The sequence below is a fragment of the Mauremys reevesii genome, linkage group 6, assembly GCF_016161935.1.
Source record: "Mauremys reevesii isolate NIE-2019 linkage group 6, ASM1616193v1, whole genome shotgun sequence".
Lineage (NCBI taxonomy): Eukaryota > Metazoa > Chordata > Testudines > Geoemydidae > Mauremys > Mauremys reevesii.
This window is the reverse complement of record NC_052628.1, coordinates 87,572,017-87,592,593: the sequence shown is the minus strand read 5'-3', so window position 1 is coordinate 87,592,593 and position 20,577 is coordinate 87,572,017. Positions and strand designations below refer to the sequence as shown.

Here is a 20,577-nt window from a genome sequence, read left to right as displayed (position 1 = left end):
TGTTGAATTAATTCCATGGGGGCAGAATGGTGCATTGGGTTACTGTTACCAGTAACCCCACTGATACTAGGATCTTCAAATTTTCACTGTGTGATTTACATTGTGACAATGATCCAGTTCGGAAGAGTGGGGCTATCAAGACAACCTAATCCTACGAACAAGTACAGGAGTTTGAACCGTAACCGACTGTGAGAAAGTTATTGTTTTCCTTACTCAGCCTCCAGCTACACCACTTTCGCTACATGACTTTGGTATCCACAGTATCTAGCTAAAGGCATCTTTTCCACAGTATAGTAAGTACAGTATAAATATGCATTGTTCTACATTTGCTGAAAGGTGCTTGGTAAGCATGAGCAGTTGTGACACTTGCTGTAATGTGAATTTTGAACACTTCTGCTCATGAGTTTTTATAAGCCATCTTGCTTAATGCATGTTGAGAAAAAAAGTGTGCCTTTACTCAAATTCATTTTTCTAAAAATCCACCTAAGCGTTTCAGAAAAAGGACACTGACTTTTTTTGGCAAATGCAGACATAAAACTTTAGTTGCTTTTATTACAATTAGTCACTATTTTACAAGAATTAGGTAAATTTAATATAAAAATACAGCTTTAAAATTAGAGAAGTGAAATCTGAATGCACAAAGTTGAAAAGCTGAGGGGTGACAGTTTGAAATTCAGTCTTAGCTACTGATCCATTTGGCATATAAAACAGTAAAACAAAACCATGAATGTTTGCAAGTTTCTAACATTCTGGACAGAATCACTCTGAAAATGGAGACAGCCGGTAGCTTGTGCTTATCAATAAAGATCCAACTTCATCTGTGTGGGGCAGCTTCCTCCTGGCTCACTTCTGGTAATTTGGTTTGGAGGAAAGCATGCACCATTGGCCAGATCTTGTTGGTTTCTGTTCCAGAGAAAGATTCCAGTACACCTTTCTTCCTAAAGGGGAGACAAAAGAACAAATGTAGACAAATCAGTTTTGTCCATTCTATCAGCATCTCCACTTCAGAGTTGAAAGATACTTCAAAGGTTATCCAGGTGGAGGAGTATTAGCAACATTGTTGACATGTAAGAGTTCAGCCCCAACAGCAACCCTAGTTTCTTCTTTTAGAAAACAAAAGGATGTCAAAGGTTTCATGCTTTGTTTCTGGAGTGGTACACATGAAAGGGTGAGTGAAGTTAGTGACCATATCAGATCTGGTCTATTCCAAAGGACAAAAAGCACTCTGACGTAGTCACTACAGAACTATGAAGAAAATGGAAACAAAGAATGAAGGTTTCAGAGTGGTAGCCATGTTAGTCTTTATCAGCAAAAAGAACAGAACAGGAGTACTTGTAGCACCTTAGAGATTAACAAATTTATTTGAGCATAAGCTTTCATGGGCTAATGAAGGGTCAGTCCTAAGGTAAGCAGATATTACATAATCATTGCTGAACATAAAATGACATAGCCCTAAAACAAGGCTTTTAGAGGCAATCAAATACAGTCTATTTCATTGTTATATATAGCCTAGTGGGCAACATACTAAATTTTTAAGTTATTCCATGTAAACAGTAAAGCTGTAACTAGAATTTGCCTTGGGAGTGTCTGTTTAGTTGCCACAGATGTTCTGTCAATGGCATTTTTACATAGAGTACACTGTCGTCGTACTATGACTTGATAAAATACATCTGTGCCCGCAAGGAAGTCCACTGAAGTCAGTAAAACCATTGCTGACCTAAAGTACCCTCTCCAACCTCTTCTCTCCAGAGAAAGCACTCCCTCCCTGTCCAAGACATGCAGGGAAATTACTGGGAGGCTTTGGACTATTGAGTGACAAACGGTCAATGTAGTATTTGGGTAAATGTCTAACATCTACATCCATTACCACCCTAATGGTATTCATAAGATATCTGCACATTAACTAGAGCACCTTTGCTTAAAGAGACAGATTTGGAAAAACCCATCAACTATTCCAAGGCTTGAGTACTTTTCTCTCCCCACTTTCCCCCTGCAGTGCAGCATACCATGTTCACATCACACTCCTGTTTTTAAAGTATCTGACTCAAATTTTGTATGTATTCACAAATTTTTCTACCCACTCTCCTGTCTTATCTTACTGATTTTTAGCCCATTATCCCCTAGCAACTTTTACTACCCTAAGTCCTTGACCAGCCAGTGAGGTAAAAACAATTGGCAGACATTTGATACAATGAAAATTCTGGGAAGAAAATAGCTACTGAAACAGAGCTCCACAGTTGTGGAACTTGCCCTTGCTTTTGAAGTGTTGATCATTTTGATTGTTACTGTAAAGCTTCCTATGACAGCAGTAAAAGGTGCTATACATGACTGTACCTTTTAGTTCCTGAAGTACTATTGGAAAAGAGGTTTTAATCAAGTAAATAGCAGGGGGGAATCTACCAGTAATATAACATATACCATTATGAGAGGGAAAGTGACTTAAATGCTAAATAGTTATTCACCAATGTGGCATTTGTGCATTTTAAGAGAAAAACAGATGTTCCTGTTCATCCTAATGTGGTGAGAAGTATTTTTGTTTATTTACTACTTACCGGTAATAGTCCAGAACAGGCTTTGTCTGTGCCTCATAAGCCTTCAGTCTCTTGGTAACAGTCTCTGGCTTATCATCATCACGCTGAACAAGTGGCTCTCTGGTAATATCATCAAGGCCCTAATTGTGGTTAAGAGCAAAATGGCTTTATATATCTGTTTAAGTGGACGTTGTGTTATTCTGTTAGTATCAATTTCTAGTTAGTCAAAGGAAAAACAGCTCTCAGCTAAACTAGAGGACAAGCTACCATCCATATCTTATCTGGTGAGATGTTTACTTTCAGCAGTTTACAAAACATACTTCCTCAAACACCAGATGCATGGAGTAGCTGTGGTTTTCAGATTGTAGTAGAGGAGCACAAGTCAGTGAAGTCACATGTACTACACACAGGAACCTATGCATAGTGACCCTTGATGTATGGTGGAGCAGAATGGATGTCTAGAATTGTTTCAGTAATGTCATGGACAACTGGCAGAACTAAAAGGCAGATATGATTTATGGTCTCTGAGAACAGATTGTAAAAGGTGAAGAGTAGCATGGCCATATGGTTGGAAGTTAGAATATGGAAGAGATGTTACAATGATTAGTGTACAGCAAACAGCATAAAAACCAGCAGAACATTTGCAGGAATGACCAAACAGAATGTGGGCCTAAATAGCAGGTTTTTACTTGAACCTCACCTTGCACTTTCAATTGTTTTTGGAGGCACTTTACATCTTAAAATAGTGAGGTTGAGTAATTTAAAACAGCACTAATGTCTTCTCAGGCTACTGCTAACAAGTGGAAGTCATTAGAACTTAATCTTACATGAGATACAAGTTTTGCCCTCACTTACACACATGCAACACTCATTAAAGTCATTTTTGTGTAGATCAGAGGACAGAATTTGGCCCAAAGTACACTGAAACCTAAGTGTTCTCTTAACAGTTTTGACTAGCCATTTATTAAGCTGATTTGACCTGTGAGTTATACTAGCAAGTAGTTTTGGAATTGTTTTAAAAATACTTTAACAAATTGCACCGGTAGCATCCTGTGATAAGCATATCAAAAGTCAGTAATGAAAAAACATCATGCTCTTATAAGGACTCTGTTGCATTTCAACCATTCGAGAATCCACATCTTGATTTCGCTCCTGTTCCAAACTATTTCAATGCACTACAATATGCATATTATAATTCCAGGACCTCTGCTTGAAGTAGGGAAAGAATGGGTTCCAGGTGCATTAGATAAATACAATCACAACTCTCACTTAGCTTTACATCTTACAACTTAACACTTACAACATCTTTGGGAGGATTGAATTCAAGATTGTAGACTCTGCCACTAGCAGGATGGATCCAGCGTGCAGTGAGCCGTTGTTTAATGGTCTCAAATGGCACATCCAAGTTAATCACAGTATCTATCTGACATGTTTCATCCAGAGCCTCTGCCTGTGGAACTGTTCTGGGAAAACCTTTAAGGAAAAATAAAACTAGTAGGAGAGCAAAGGCAGAGTTACATTATTTAACACATAGTAAATGGCCTGGATCCAACATAAAAGAAACTGGTAGTCAGATAGCACAACAATCTCTACTCTGGAGTATCACTTAACTTGGGGTTACCTCACCCCCTTTAGTTTTTCTGGATATTGTCCCAGAGTGTCTCCACTCCCTTTTGTTAGTCCTCTCCTACCCTCTTTGCTCATTTCACTTGCCAGCTACCTCCAAGACAAAGTAAAATTCCATAGCTGCTTTTATTTCCTGTTTCCTCCCATTCATCTTTGTTCCATCACTAGCCACTTTGACTGGACATCAGATTTTGAAAAGTTCTCCACAAAATCCATTCTGAGCAGCCTGGGTGGTTTCAACATTCATTACAAAACTGATTTATTTCCAAAGTAGTGCAAAAGTCAGGACTAAGTAGGGAAGTAACTGGTAGTAGCCATAAAGGGTCAAATTCATCCTTTGTGTCACCACTGAAGTTTACTGGAGATGTTCCAGGGATTATGTTGTTTAAAAGGAAACTAACAACAGGCTCTGCCCTAAACTATCTAGTGTCCAAAGTTCTACTAAAGAACAAAGTCAGTAAAAATATTTACTTAGATTGTATAGGAGTCTGTGGCATCATTAACAAAAACTAGAAATATACTGATTTTTTTTGCCCTTTCAACCATACTTTTGAATCAAGGCAGTAGTTAATTTTAATAAAATTATTTCAGATTAATAACAGATCTGAGCAATGGGGTGTCTTTAAGATAACATCTTCGTTCCTGAATAAACCTAATCTACCTTAAGAGAAAGAGAACCAATGTCTCTGCAAAAAGAGTTTAAGCACCTACTTCTAAAGCCTTTTTTACATGGGGCAATTGACCAGCAATAGCTACAGCAGAAGCAACTATTCCACTATTGCTATTATTCTAGAATAAAAGTTACTTTTCTGGAATAGTGTCCATAGGGTAAGTTATTCCAGAATATCTAATTCCATTTTAGCTATGGCAGTAAATTTCCCCATGTAGACAAGCTCTAGCAGGTTTAAACTGAAGAAAGCCCTTTTTGTGTAGTATTAGGAAATGGCAATTACCGCCCTATCACCACAGTAAGGACAAATAAGGCAAATGAGCCTTACAACAAAGCACATATTGAAAAATCTGAGAAGGCCTTACAGCTAGTATTTCATCTTAATGACATGCCACAAAGCGAGGAACTGGTTCACTTATGCCAAGTACTTCACTTTGTGTGTATATGTTACAGTCCTTCGGATCCCATTTGTGTTACAACAGGTAATCCTCTCATTCCATTTCCGAGATGACCTGTAGATGAGGGAAGGTGTCTAAAAAATTAGATGTGTGAGAGTTGGGACTTGCAGCTCTATTGCTGACTCACTTTGTGACTGTCACTCAGCCATGCTGTGCCTCTGTTTACTCAATTGGAAAACAGGTTTTACACTTCACAGGGTTGTTATGAGAGCTGAAGTGCTTCAAGATACTTGGATGAAAGGTGCAGTAAGTACCATTTCAGTGAAATCATATTTGACCCACTGCTATATCAAAAAAGGTATGTATACAAACCCCAAAAAGTATATGCAGAGGTACAATGAACAATGGATATAGTTTGAGTGCAGCGAAAAAGCATTTACAGCTCTGCAAAAAGAAACCTTACTCTAAAAAGGTCACTTCAGTGCCTATAAGTCTCTCCATCTGTAGTGGTTCAGTAAAAGCCAATAAACTGTTTTCAGCCTATGGAAACTCATACTTTGCCATATCAGCAGCTCAGTAAGCAACTCAGTCTGCCCTGGAGCTATCCATGATGAACTGCAGTTACAGAACTAAGGACTTTCAGATGAACATGTTTAGTAGACCAATATTATTTACATAGCATATAAACTCTATTGAACTCCACTGAATTACACTAACAATGATTTTGGCCTTAGGTCCCTGTCCCAAAGAGTTTGCAATCTAAACTGAGAGAGGACATGGGGACAGCATGTTTCAACTGTGGAGCCTTGCTTCATTCTGTCCAATGAAGGCCAAAAATGCTGTCAGCTATACGGCTGCACATTCAGATTCACACTGTTGCAATTGACATCAAATGTGTCTAAAAGTAAGGCACAGATCTGAAGAACATCTGTCTTATTGAGTAGGTATTCCTGGCCCCATTCACTCACAGGATTAAATCTATGTATTCCAACAAGATAGAGATCCTGCTGGGGAAAAAGACAAGCCAGTATGTGAACATGTAATTTCAGACTGCATACATACAAGAGGGCACAGCTGAATGTGTGAGTGTAATCTCAGTTCTGGAATTTTGTGGCTTGACTTTCACTTTGTAACTTTGCAAAAAAAATGGTTATACGCTGAAAGAATCAGGATTTTTTTAAAAAAGAAAAAACTTCTAGAACAAAAATTCTGCTATTTGTATTACACCATATGACCTAGGAGCCCCAGTCATGGATGAGATCCCCATTGTGATAGGCCTTGTATGAACTAATGCCATTTTGATCTTTTGCCTTCCATCCAAGAATCACAAAACCCTTTATTAACATTAATTAAGCTTCACACTATCCCTGTAAAGTAGAATACATACTATTATCTGCATTTTATGTATGGGGAAACTGAGGCAGAAAGGCTGTAATTTGCCCAAGGTCATATAGCAGGTTAATGGAAGAGTCAGAAGCAGAATTCTGATTTTCTGACTCTCAAGACCCTGGCATAATTACTAAGTGTCCACTAATTGTCATAGAAATAGATTGGAAAGATTTTGTCCCTTTCACATTTCCTGTTTTTCCCCACACACAAATGATTTCTCCTTGTATCTTAACTTACCATCCAGCAGCCAGTGGTACCGGTGTAGATTTTTCAGCTCATTCAACATCAGCCGTGTCATGAGGTCATCTGGAATAAGCTGCCCTTGATCGATGTAGGTCTTGGCAATGACACCGACCTCTATGGAAGCAAAACAAACATATACCAATGTAGCAATACCCCTCGCAGCCCAGAAATCTACAAATAACTTTAGGTCAGAAGCCTGAGGGTGGAAGGGTTGCAAATTATCAGTGACTGACACGTATCTTTTAAAAATCTAAAAAAAAAAAATTCCTCTTCATTTTCACTACAACTTAAAGCAGATGCCAGTGAAGCTATTCACACTGAGTAAAGTTACTCATGTGTGTTTGCAGGATCAAGTCCTAAGACTGAAAACAGAGTCACCAGTGGAGCCTCCTTAAAAAGGTAGAACAAACCAAGAAAACGAATGCACTGGGTCCAGTAAGAATGAAAGGGCCTAACTCTGCCTCATATTTCCTGTTCAAAAAGTTAAGGTCCTATTGACTATTTTTCTGCATGTAGTTTAGCAGCATTAAGTTCTACAGTCTGGTGAATGTTAATGTCTTTTTCAGGTGGAGGATGTTTTCACTAAAAGACAATATCTAAGTTCCAACTAGATGCCTCCTTGAGTATTTAAGAAAGCAACATGTGTCTGAAACACTATAGTTAGAGAATGTTATTTCTTTCAATTTATCCAGATTTACAAGGGAGTGTTTATAAGTGATCTGCTTTCATAAATCGTTTGTGGACACTATTGTATTCACATGGTATTGACTAACATTTAGTACCAGCACTCCCTCATTGGTTTGGTTAGATGGCAACCATTTATTATGGTTGATTTCTTCAAAAAACACGTACACAAAACATGCCTTCACAAATTGCTATGTAAATATGCTATAGCTTAAGCAGAAGTTAGGGGTCTGATGCAGACATCATTTGATGAGGTCCTTTGACTGATGTTATCCTGGTCAACTAGATCATTGGTTCTCAACCAGGGGTATGGATACTCCTAGGGGTAAACAGAGATCTTCCAGGGGGTACATCAGCTTATCTAGATATTTGCCTAGTTTTACAACAGGCTACATAAAAAGCACTTGCAAAGTCAGTACAAACTAAAATTTCATAGAGACAATGGCTTGTTTATACAGCTCTATATACTATATGCTGAAATGAAAGTACATTTATATTCCAATTGATTTATTTTATATTATATGGTAAAAATGAGAAAGTGAACAATTTTTCAGTAATAATGTGCTGTGACACTTTTATATTTTTAAGTGAAGTGAAACTTGGGGGTACGCAAGACAAATCAGCCTCCTGAAAGGGGTACATTAGTCTGGAAAGGTTAAGAGCCACTGAACTAGAGGATCTTAATAGTCCCTTCTGTCCTTTAACTACGAAATTAGGACCCAGTCCTTGCACTGTAGAACATGATTGATTTTATACATGGGAGATTTTCAGAACTGGATCATTACTGTTCATTCAGATACTTACTTTCTTCTTGAGCTAGCTACAGGACCCCAAACAGGAGAGTTGTATGGAGATGGGAAGACACTGAAAAACTGCAAGTGCCAAAACCTTACAATTTTTAAGATCTTGGCTGCAGTTTGTCTAATTACAGTTTTCTGTATGCTTAAAGACCTAGGAGAAGGCACTCAAGTACTATGGTGACAATGGCAGTAAGCAAACCTGAAGAGAAACAGAAGCTTTCCATTTACAGAGTATTACTAGCTCCTTCCTTAGCAAGTCTCACATGCCTCGCAACTGATGCACTCAAGCACTGGAAAAAGTGGCCTTCAGGTTTTGTTTGTTTTTAAAGCAGCAATAGAAGGGCAGGAACATCTTCCTTAATTAAGGCAAAGTGTTCATATTCACAACTAGTCTTTGAAATAGCACTTTCACTTAGAGATGGACATCAGCCACACCAATCAGGTCCAGATTTCAAATATCCCAAGTCTAGGAACGATCAAATTCAGAGTCATGGCAGTTTTAAAATCAAAACAACTTGTATTCAGACACTTCTATTTCTTTGCGCCCATGCTACCCCTTTCCTAGTCCCAGGATGTGCTCTTGGCCCATCCTTCTCCAAAAGGCCCGGTTTTCCTTACTCTGCCTACATTGCGGAAAGATTTCCCTCACCATGATCAGCTACACAAAAGGAAGAAGACATGGAAACCTGGCCCTCACGAGTTTAGTCCTGGTTAGCTAGATACAGTTACATGGGGTGGGAGAACCTCTTCTTCATAAAAATGGAAGGCGAGCCTCTCTCCACCACAGAATGGAGCTCCTAGGACCATATATTCCCCTCTGCTGGGGCCCTGAGGTTTTGGTGGCAGGGGAACACAAAGCCGGGGATTACACTCCTTTGCAGTCCCACCAGTTCCCACACAACAGCATGTGGGCAATTTAGGTTTTAGTTGTATAAACTCACTCTACTTTATCTCCACTGTAGTTACCCCAGAGCAGCCATAGGGCAGGAACTCAGTCAATGGCACTACAGTTCCTCAGGAAAAAACTCTCATGCATTGAAATTCCAAGTCTTTATCAAACAGTATTTTCTCCAGCCACCCAAAAGCAAACTGCAGAGTAGCCAGGATCTAAAAACCTCTCATGCAGGCACAAAGTGATCACTTTACTAATGGGGCCAGAGATGAAGGAGGGCTTCAAGAGCAGAGTACATACAACTGAAAGCATTAATCTGCCAACTACTATACTAATCAGGCTAGGAATATATTTTTATACTGTCCACATCATCCTATATACACACATTTTGCAAAGACTATAAACCTTTGACTCAAATACCTAGTATCCTGTAAAGTTTCTCATTCAAGGGGTGTTATACTAGGGAAATGTAGCTGAGTTAAAGCTGGTCCTGAGTGTCTTATCCTGGAGGAGACTGTGTCACACATTTTAGAAATCCAAATATTCAATCTTCTCTATTCCTCTCATTTTATGCGAGTTCAAGTAATTTAGTAAACAGTGTCTACCACCACCACAATATCATGAAACCAGCTCTCAGTGCTAACATCGTGCGCTCATCATGCATATGCCTAGCTTAACCTGCTTTATTAGCATTACTGAGAGCTCCCCACCCTTGTTACCATGTCCATTTGCCACAACTGGCACGGATCCCATACCCACCCAGTTCTGGGTGTGGTTAGGGAAAAAGGGCAGGGACAACATACATTCCCCTACTGCAACTGCCAAGCAAGTAGTTGCTTCAAGACAGATTAAAAGTGTATTTTAAAATACACTTTTAAAGAATGTCAACTCTCCACCTGCTGCCATACTACTTTTATCCCGGGTGCTCTAGCAGTAAGGCTAGTGGGGAATTCCCATTAATGACATTGCAGGCACACACTACAGACCCATGCTACTAGCACGGAGGGCTGGATTCATCACTCTAGTGCAAGTTTAGCTATTTTCATTTAGCAATGAAACAAAGAGCAATTGGGACTGGGTTTTCATTTTTTTTTCTTTGAGGGAGGGGGGAGCAGGAAGGGAAGTGTCCGTACTGTGAGCAAAACCTTGCTAGTTTAAACCCTGCTGTAACACTGCAGCAGTGTCAGGAACACCAGGGTTGTCCTAGTGTTTCAAAAATTGGAATGTTTTGCAAACTGGAAAGAGGATCTCAATATGAGAGGTTGGGGGAAGGAACTGGCTCTATTCTTTAATATACCTTATTTCATTGCTGCAGCAGAGAACCATTGGCCTCATCTACACATGCAAATTGTACCTCTTATACTGATACAACTAAAGTGGTACACCCTCTAAGTGCAGACAGGGAAGGGGAATAAACTTATTACTCCTGGGGAGATTCTGTGCATATTTTATTTGTCAAATAATGCAATATAATCACATCAGTTTCAATTGTTTTGGTAATTTATTTAAACTACAATACAGAAAAAAGAAGTCACAATAACTATTCAGCATTTCCTAAACACATGAAAGTTAAGTTACAAACACTTGGTAACTAATACCCTGCATTCAAGTTATAATCCTGAATTTTCATTTAAATTACATTACAGAACTCCAAACAGGGGAGGGAAAAAAAGTAAAATGACATTTTAAATTGCTCAGACGTTCACACATGAAAGTCATACAGTTTTGCTAATCATTATCCTGGACCTGGCTGGGTACTTTGAGAAGTGCTTGGTTCTGATTGTCCTGATATTTTATTGACTGCTTGTTAAAAGTTTTATTTGCCCTCAAAGTCTTTTTTTTTTCCCCCCCTCTCTCTAAATGGGTAAGTAAAATAAATCCTGAGCTACTCTATTATGCCACTCTAGCACAGGAAAAAAGTGAAGAAGATCTGTGTGCTTTCTATCTGAGGATTCCCTTACTGTCATTTATAATAAGGCTCCTTTACATAACTCTGGCAATGTAGGGGCCTTAAAACTTTCACAGGTTTTATGCTCCTGGGAGAATTGACTGAGAATGCTCCTGGGAGAATTGACAGTTAACTAACAATAGAAACATTAACAATGTTACTATGTAGGCAGCTGCTACATTTTTGCTTCAGAGAATGAGATCAATTAACTCAGGCAGGCTGCTACATTTCTGCCTCTAGTCTGCCTCATGCATAATAAAAAGCTCTACACTTCCATGCCAGTAGAGTGACCAGACAGCAAGTATGAAAAATCAGGACGGGGGTGGGGGCGAAGGGGGTAATAGGAGCCTATATAAGAAAAAGACCCAAAAATTGGGACTGTCCCTATAAAATCGGGACATCTGGTCACCCAACACGTCAGTGAGCTGCAGTTGTCTCCCCCTCCCCAGCCCTGCCTCCCACACGCCCACGGTGATCAATCACCCAGGCGCACACACCCAGACCCCCACCCCTATCTCTGAGGCTGCTCCAGACACACTGGAACAGACGTGCTGCCTGGTCTGCCAGGGAAGAGGCGTGTGTCCCATGGCAGGTTTTTTTTTTTTTTTGGCGTTTTTCTGAATGGGGGGGAACAGAAAAATGTGGGCCATATGAATTCTGTCAGGAGTAACTTCTACCTGACTAAGGCTCTTTATGCCAGTATAACTACATCCACACTAAGGTCATGCTAACTGAAATAGTTATACTGGTACAAAACCTGCATGTATACGAGGCCATACATTTTTACAGAAATCTGGGCCCTGAAAATAATGTAGGACATGGTCTGGTGAACTGTGGACCTAGAGCCATTATAATTCTCGGTTCCTGCCAAAAGCATAAAATGGATGTCTATTTAGAAAACTTCTGCAATAGTTTAGGGTGTCCTTGTGGGAAGTTACTGCACAGAGCCAACAAATTTCGACCATGTTCACCAGGCAACAGGTTGCTTAGCAACAGAGAAGAGATCACAAAATCTCCTCTCCAAAGCAGGAAAGCATGATAATAAATGCAGACTTCTCAGGACCCTCAAGAACATGCATTCAATAGGATTCTTCTTTTCAACAACTGAACCCTTGCCAACGTTTTTAACAAGGTGGCAGATGCTGAAAAGGCAAAGTCTAACTCTAGTTAACCTTCTATGGATTAGTAAACAGTTGTAAATCTTTTTGCTTTTCAAAATAAGACCTGCTATAGAATTGAGAAATGTGGGTTTTTTTCCACTATTTATTTCTTTGTGGAAAACAAGATGGTTACCCCCAGTTTTCCTACACAGTAATGTTAAAACTTTGAGAGGCATTTCCAAATAGCCTCCCATCCATCCCCTTCCTCCCAGTTACCAAACTTCTTGAGTGTGCCATCTACACCCACTCTCTCAGCTTCTGTCTTGATACTCACTCAAGATGGCTCTGCTCTCCTCAAGGTCACCAATGACCTCCCAGTGAACAAAATATATAAGGGATCCAGAACTTGCTATATAACGCCTTCCAAAAGTCTCTTCTCTATTCTCCTTCTCCACTGTGGTAGGCGCTGTACAAATACAACCTCAAAGAGCTTACAGTCTAAACGCAGAACAACAAAACAACAGGTAACTACAGACAAGACTGATGTAGGAATACAAGGAAACAATGAGACAATATTGGTCACCATGATAGGCAGTGATCGCATGATAGCACAAGAGCAGCCTAACCACTGTCCAGTTAGTTATAGGCATCATAGCAAATGAGAATTTTTAAGAAGGAATTTAAATAAAGTAGCAGCTTTGCAGGTGTTTACAGGGACCGACCTGGTGTGAGAAGTAGCACAGGAGAAATAACAATAGTGCTCGTCTGAAAATTTAACAAGGGAGCAACAGTGTCTGGGATCATATGCCGATCGGAGGTGGGAGTCAACACCTCAATGAGAGATAATAGGTACGGGGGTGGGGGGAGAGAGGGGGAAATAGGCCATGCAGGGCCTTGAAAGTAAAGACAAGTAGCTTATGTTTGATGCAAAAGAAAAAAAAAAGAGCCAGTGAAGGGATGCAAAGGGGCCGAAAGAGTCAAAGCAACAGGTAAGGAAAATGATCTTTGCAGCTGAATGTATATGAGTAGGGCAAATTAAAACCAACCAATTGATTTCATATGAGAGAGAGAGAGAGAGAGAGAGAGAATGACTTTTTTTAAAACTACACATCTAATTTTTAATCTATAGAACAAAATCACTTAAGAAAATTTTTAGGTAATTGTGAAAGGTGCTAGATTAACTGCTCTAGTGACTGAAATGTTTTAGTTACCTCAATAGGTATAGCATCGGTAGTGCAAGAATACTTCATACCTACGTAACTCATTATAGCGTCAAAGTGCTGAAAATCAACGATTACCTATACACTCCTGTATAAACTCAAATTGTTCTGCCAAGACAACTGAAGAGAAGGTTTATATGCAAGTCAAAGAATGCTTAGAGTGTCCTGTCCACACTACAATCAAAATGTTAGGAATGTTTAGCTTGTCTTAAAAGACAACCGTGTACCAATCTAAGGCCTTGTCTACACTGCCACTTTACAGCGCTGAAACTTTCTTGCTCAAGGGTGTGAAAAAGCACAACCCTGAGTGATGCAAGTTTCAGTGCTGTTAAGTGGCAGCATAGACAGTGCACCAGCAATGGGAGCTACTCCTCTTGTGGGAGTGGGTTTTTTACAGCGCTCTCTCCCAGCACTGGTGCCTCGACTATACAGCCACATTAAAGCCACCGTGGCAGCGCTTTAATGTTGGTAGTGAAGACTTACCATCAGAGTCTGATGGGAGTAAGACTATCAGCTGACATCACTATTATTATTAGTCAGTATCCACACACAGCGTAGCTATGTTTAAACCCAACTACTTACAAACAATTAAAATGTTAGTGTAGACAATACCCACATTTGAAAATTCTGCCCATTGTTTTTTAAACAGTCACTGCTGACACAGTTACAACAGCTCCTTGTAAACAAGGTAATATTAGGGCTTTGGTCTTTGTTTGTTTTTAAAGACACAAGACTAAGGCAACATTTTGAAAAGCAATCACTGATTTCAGGTTCCTCATTTTCTGGTAGGTGAACCTGAGACATCTTAAAGAGGCCTAATTTTGAAAGAAAGTACTTAGCACTTTCTGAAAAGGCAGACCTCTTAAAAATCATAGAATATCAGAGTTGAAAGGGACCTCAGGAGGTCATTTAATCCAACCCCTGCTCAAAGCAGGACCAATCCCCAGACAGATTTTTGCCCCAAATCCCTAAATGCCCCCCTCAAGGATTGAACTCACAACCCTGGGTTTAGCAGGCCAATGCTCAAACCACTGAGCTATCACTCTCCCATCCGAGTTTGGGCATCCAATATTTGAGGCACCTCAAAATCACTAGATACTTCTGAAAATCTTGGCCTACGTCACTAAAAAGTCAAATAATGTTTGGCTAATAAGGGGTGAGGGGCAGGGCTGGCTTCAGGCACCAGCCCAGCAAGCAGGTGCTTGGGGTAGCCACAGGGAAGGGGCGGCATGTCCGGCTCTTTGGTGGCAGGTCCCTTGGTCCTTCTCAGAGCGAAGGACTTGCCGCCGAATACTGAAGCAGCGACAGTAGAGCTCCCGCAGATCGCGATCACAGTTTTTTTGCTGCTTGGGGCGGCAAAAACCCTGGAGCCGGCCCTGGTGGGGGGGTGGGGGGAGGAAGCTACAACCCATCCATGCTTACAAATACAACCATGACAGCAGTGAGCACCTTTAAATATTCCCTAACTTAAGGGGTCATCTCAACTCTTTTTTACTTCCATGGGTGTTAGGACTCGGCCCACAGGAAACAATGCAGTATAGATGGAACCTCAGTGCGTGCTTATGAGACTTTTTATGCCTTGTCCAGGGACAACATCTAAGAGTCTAGGTTTAAGATACAATTTAATGTTAAAACCACTAGAACTAAACACTGAACAATACACTGTATTTTTACAGAGCACTGCTTTATATCCAAGTGCTTTCAAGACATTAAAATCCTCTTATATAAATATTCCACAGAGATAGTCATGCATTAAATGAGTTTCATGCCAGCTGCCAAAGCAAACACATAAAAAACCCTCTGCAGATGGATAACATTGTAAAAAAAATTAAGGGGAATGCTTTAACCTATACTGCATGTAGAGTCCAGCCACACTCAATGCTTCATCTATTTTTAACAAAACATTAGAAAGAGGTGAAACACAGATGACCGTTTTATAAATGTGCACAATTAATATTAACCCCATTTCTGCTGGTTCCTGATAAAGCTCTCTGCTGTAAAGCTCCCAGCATTCCATCTGTGGTGTCAGGACTGTACCTTACCCCCCCTACCCAATGCAGTAAAATGGTTAAACCACAGTTCATCCAACTGTGGTCCATGGACTATAGGGACGGGTGTCCTGTGGATAATTAGCTAATTGCATGATACTGTCTAGGAAAGGGAATTAAGGAACAGCTAAAAATGCTTCTAATAATACCACCATTACTTTTCCCTGTAAACTGTGACTGTAGTTGCCACAGGAATGTTATGTGATCACGAATAAGAAGGGACATGTTTCACAAGATAATTTCTCTATTAAGATATGGTTCATATGAGAAAAAGTATGACAGCCCTAAATTCAACAAAAAGCCTTAAGTCATCAGTATCACTGCCAAGAAGCAGTGTTTCACTATTATGAAATGCGACTGCTTAACCAGTTATTTGGGACACTAAATCTACCCCCTTACCTCCAGATGATTGTGTTTCTATTTAACTATATGTACACATAAGATTTGTTTCTCAGCACCTCAACACTTTTTAAGTATTTTATTTAATTTAAACACATGACCAAAAAGGCCCCCCTGCATTTCACCAGTTCAGCTCTCCCAATTTGCATCCCTTAACCAAACTCCCCTCTTACCAACCTTTGGAATCTCTGAAAGGAGGAGCTGTTGTCTCCTTCTGGACTCACTCTCTCCCTCCCAGTTGATCTTATTAATCATATCACGCATTTATGTAGCACCTTCTGACCCAAAAGAACCCAATGCACTTTACAAACTATAACCCAAGTCTTCAGAAGTCCCCCTGCTAATTGTGATGTCATGCCATAATGAGGGCAAGGCGAGTGAGGCACTTGCCTGGGGCGCACAAAGCTGAGGGGCACAGAAAGCGGTGGAGATATTTATAACTTGGGTGATCTCCCCCCCCCCCACCTGCCACCCCCCGCACCTTCCCCGAGTGCCCCTGGGCCCCAACTTGCTCCCCAGCCCCGCCTTCCCAGTCCCGGAGCAAAGAGTCCCTGTCTTTCCCCTGCAGCTCCATGCTGCCTTCCTGCAGCAACTGCTGCCGCAGGGTCCTAGTGCCCCCTATCTCGACTGCCAGGGCAGACTGACTCTGAGCCTGCCCTTCCACCTCAGACCCTTCCCTTTTCCAGCGGGACCCTCCACCAGCACAGGGGGCCCCCCACCCGCAGTCACCACTCCTGCCCCATGCTGGGCAAGGAGGCAGCCCCTTCCCTCACCCCCAGTGAGGCTACAGTCAGGGGCAACAGCAGGGGAGAAGGTGCACGCAACACCCGATGGCACCCACTATGGGGGAAGCAAAGGAGATTCCTGGACCTGAGAGGGGCCCCAGGAGCGCATGCAGTGACAGTGGTGGGGGTGAGTGTGCTGCTGGGGGGGCAGGGAAGGGGAGCTCCTCCCCCAGAGCTTGCTGCTGCCGGCAGGGAAAGGGCTGGGGGGAGTCCTCCTCTCTGTCCCCGGAGCAGCCTGCCTGCACCCCAAACTCTTCCCCAGCTCTGCCCTACCCCAGAGCCCACACTGCCAGACAGAGCTTTCACACCCCCACTGCCCTACTCTCTGCCCTAGCCCGGAGCCTCTCCAGCATCCCAAACACTCATCCCCAGCCTCAGACAGAGCCCTCACCCCCCACACTCCTACTCTCACCCTGAGCCCCTCCCACACCCCAAACCTCCCAGCCCCAGACAGAGCCCTCACCCCAACTCTCGCCCTGAGCCCCTCCCACACTCCAAAACCCTCATCTGCAGTCACAACCCACAGTCCTCACCCCTGCACCCCATCCCTCTGCACCCTTCCCATCTCCCTCACAGAATCTGTACCCCCTCCCTCTGCATCCCCTCCCATCCCCAAACTCCTGCCCCAGCCTAGGGCCTGCACCCCAGACCTCCTCCCTCACCCAAACTCCCTCCCAGAGCCTTGGGCGGGGGGGGGCCGAGTTTGGGTGGGGGCGGGTTCTGGGCACCACCAAAATTTCTACAAACCTGCCACCCCTGATCCTGCCCTGCAGACCTGAACTCCCAGCATTCTCAGGACACATGCTGATCCCTAGTGGCTACTGTTGATATCCAGCACCTCCCTCGTCTCTTAACCTGTGAGTCCCTCTCTGGATTGGAACTGGACTGGAACCAAAGACCATCTTGGAAGCAACTTTACCAGCCCAAGCAGCCAAAAATCATGAGTTAGACCCCCCCAAAAATCACAGGCTCTACCGCCACCGCTTCATTCATTCTTCGGCAATTCGGTGGCAGGCCCTTCCCTCCGAGAGGGACTGAGGGACCCACCACCAAAGAGCCGGCCCTTGGGGAGGGCACAATTTTATATTCTTGCCTTGGGCACAAAAATACCTAGTTACGGCTCTGTTCCAAAGTCAATAACTTGGGCCCTGTTTTTTAGAGCACCCAAAACTTCGACTGAAGTCCATCAGAGATGTGAGCACTCAGTACCTCTGGAGGAAAGATATGCCAGGCATCTCAAACAGTGGAGATTTGTTAACAAGCATGCAACTGTTTCACCACTGAAGTGCAAACAGCTGGCAGCGGGAATGGGTGGACCACTAGCATGCAACCTGAGTAAGAGAGGTATGACCAAGGACACCCAGGCAAACTCTTCACTGAGTGCAGTGAACGCACTCCACCACAGGCTATTTTGATTTACTGATCTCAGAAGGACAAAGGGCCCACACAGTCCCCGAAGGGAATTCAAGTTCAGCTCTAGGCAAGGGAGCGGGGGACAGCAGGATCCCCATTACCCAGACACCTGTGGCTACAGCCAGTTCATTCAGGCGTAAGGAGCTGGGCTGTCACTACACAGGGCAGCTCCTAGCACTCCCGTTCCTTGGCGACAGGATAAATGTCACAGCCAGGGGTGGGTAGGCTGGGTACACGGGGTCTTACTGGACTTCGGATCCTCCCTGTGCCAGCTCAACCATCCCCCCTTTCAGGGTCACTTCACCAGCCAGCCTCAGGCTCTGCAGGGCCCGCAGCCTCTGGGAGGAGACACGGCTGCTGCTGCCGCTGCCTGTGCCCCCTACCAGCCAGCCCGCCCCTACCTGTCCTTCTCTGCAGGTGGTCCCGGAGCAGGTCCCCGCTGGAGAGGTGCTTCAGGGCGAAGCGCTTGACGATGCGGGAGGACACGGTGCCCTTGCCGGAGCCCGGCGGGCCCATGATCACGGCCCGCAGCAGCTGCTGCACCACCATGCCGAGCCGCCGCGCTAGGGCGCGGGGAGGGAACCGTTCCGCTGGCCGGCGCCCGGGAGCCTCAGCCGGGGCTGCAGCAGGGCTAGTGCCGCGGGTGCGGGCTCAGCAGGAGGCAGCTGCTACTGCGGGACCGCGCTGCACTCGCGGGGCCAGGAAGTGGAAGCGCTGCCTAAAAAGCCCAGCCCAGCCCCTCCTCCCCGCCTCCAGCCTTCCCTTCCCCGCTGCAGCAGGGCCCCCCGTCTCTCCCCCTACCCCAGCCAGCAGCTCGAGCTCCCCCCGAGCCCACACTCCCTACAGCAGGCGGCCCCGACCCTTCCCCGCTGCGCTGGGCCTGGGAGGTTGCAGGCTGGAGGCGGGGCGGGGACGCTGGTAGGAGCAAGTGGCGCTGGTTATAAAAGGCGCCTCATGCCCCATCGAGCACTCACACGGCAGCCGAGGGCAGAGCAGCCCCTAGCTTAGCTGCTGGCCCTGGGTCGGGCTCCCTGGGCTCGTTGGGTGACAGGAGGGAAAGAAGAAAAGTCGGAGCGGGAGAGACAGAGGCAGGAAGGGAAGCGGGAAGATACAGAAGGAAAGAAAGAAGATACTGACAGGGCAGGAAAGCGGGCAGCTGTAAAGGTGCCCTCCGCGGGTCATGAATCAGTGGCACAGTTCAAAAGCACTTGCCAGGTTCTGAGTGGGAATTAACAGAGGAGATAAAGTAGGGGATTCCTGATTAATTTCATATCAACCCTATAACATTGCCCCCAGAGTGAAAGTTTTAGCACTGCTCTAGTCATCTCCTTGAAGGCCTTGGCTGGGACATCATGCTTGGCAAACAAGTCCAGTATTCTAGCTAAGACAATGAAGCACTGCTGTACAACAGTTCACAGGCTGCAAGACAGCTCTGTGTCCAGTAGTTCCTCAGGGAACTAAGTGTAGCAGCTCAAGAAGCAAACAATCAAAGATGAAACTTTTCAAGACAATAATTCTGGCACAGAGACAAAAAATGCTGAAGAGGTTGCTGTCAGTCCGATATTGGATGCCAATGCCATGTGGCAAATGGTCTTGGGTTAATATTTTCATAGCTGCTAAGAAAATGCAGAAAAAGGTGGGTGCCAGTGCACAGGGCCGACGGGGGGCGTAGCCGGTACAAATTACAGGGGCCCGGTGGTCCGGAAGGGGGCCCGGGGCCCAGAAGGGGGCCCGGGGCCCAGTGATCCGGAAGGGGGCCCGGGGCCCGGCTTTATCGGCCCTGTTTAGCTGGTCCGCCCTTCCTGGGGGGCTCAAAAAAAATTTCACCGGGGCCCAAACCCACTCTTGGCGGCTCTGCCAGTACACAGTTTTACACCAGTTCAGATGACAAAGGGCTCAGAGGTAGAGCCACTGCACAGAATGGAGGCAGTCATCTGATCGTGGGCTATAAAATAGGGGTAAATATATTACAAAAATCAGCTCTGTAATAAAAAACATCATTGACTCTGCCACAGGCGAGCTCCTTGTTCTAGTGGGGTTTCATCATAGCTGCAACATAGAAGGATAGAGAGGAGGCAAACTCACATAGGATTTGTTGTAGTGCAGTACATCATTGGTCCATCAAAGTCTAAATTAATTTATCTATGTAATTGTGCAATCCTGTATGTAGAAGAAAAGTATTTTTCCTGACATCAGCATGTGCCTGAAGCATGAGATTTGATTACCCTTATCTTAACATGCTAAGTAACCATTAACTAAAGTTTAACTTGGTTATGTGCTGAATGCCCTTCTCACTGCTGCTGGGCCTGCTCTTTACTCATGTGTAAAACTAAAAGCTATAGGACCAGGACTCTTCTTGAGAGCATTCGTCACTGTTTTGGCTTTTGCTCTTTACACAATAGCATAATATAAAGAAACTACATGGGCATGG

At 43.6% G+C, this 20,577-nt stretch overlaps 1 protein-coding gene across 1 annotated transcript; it reads right to left on the bottom strand.

Moving 5' to 3' along the window:
- Positions 1-11: 11 nt before the first annotated feature.
- On the bottom strand, positions 12-18,913 carry AK3 (adenylate kinase 3). Its single transcript, XM_039543564.1, has 5 exons — positions 18,548-18,913; positions 6,852-6,971; positions 3,832-4,004; positions 2,553-2,671; positions 12-938 (listed from the first exon to the last, which is right to left on the bottom strand). Exons 1-5 carry the CDS (start codon positions 18,693-18,695, stop codon positions 815-817), a joined length of 684 nt encoding a protein of 227 aa, XP_039399498.1. The 5' UTR covers positions 18,696-18,913; the 3' UTR covers positions 12-814.
- Positions 18,914-20,577: the final 1,664 nt, after the last annotated feature.

Coding starts and splice junctions, on each gene's coding strand:
- AK3 (XM_039543564.1), bottom strand. CDS start 18,695: ATGGTGGTGCAGCAGCTGCTGCGGGCCGTGATCATGGGCCCGCCGGGC. Junction 6,972..18,547: donor CCACCTGCAGAGAAGGACAG/GTAGGGGCGGGC, acceptor TTGCTTCCATAG/AGGTCGGTGTCATTGCCAAG. Junction 939..2,552: donor CCTGTTCTGGACTATTACCG/GTAAGTAGTAAA, acceptor TCTCCCCTTTAG/GAAGAAAGGTGTACTGGAAT.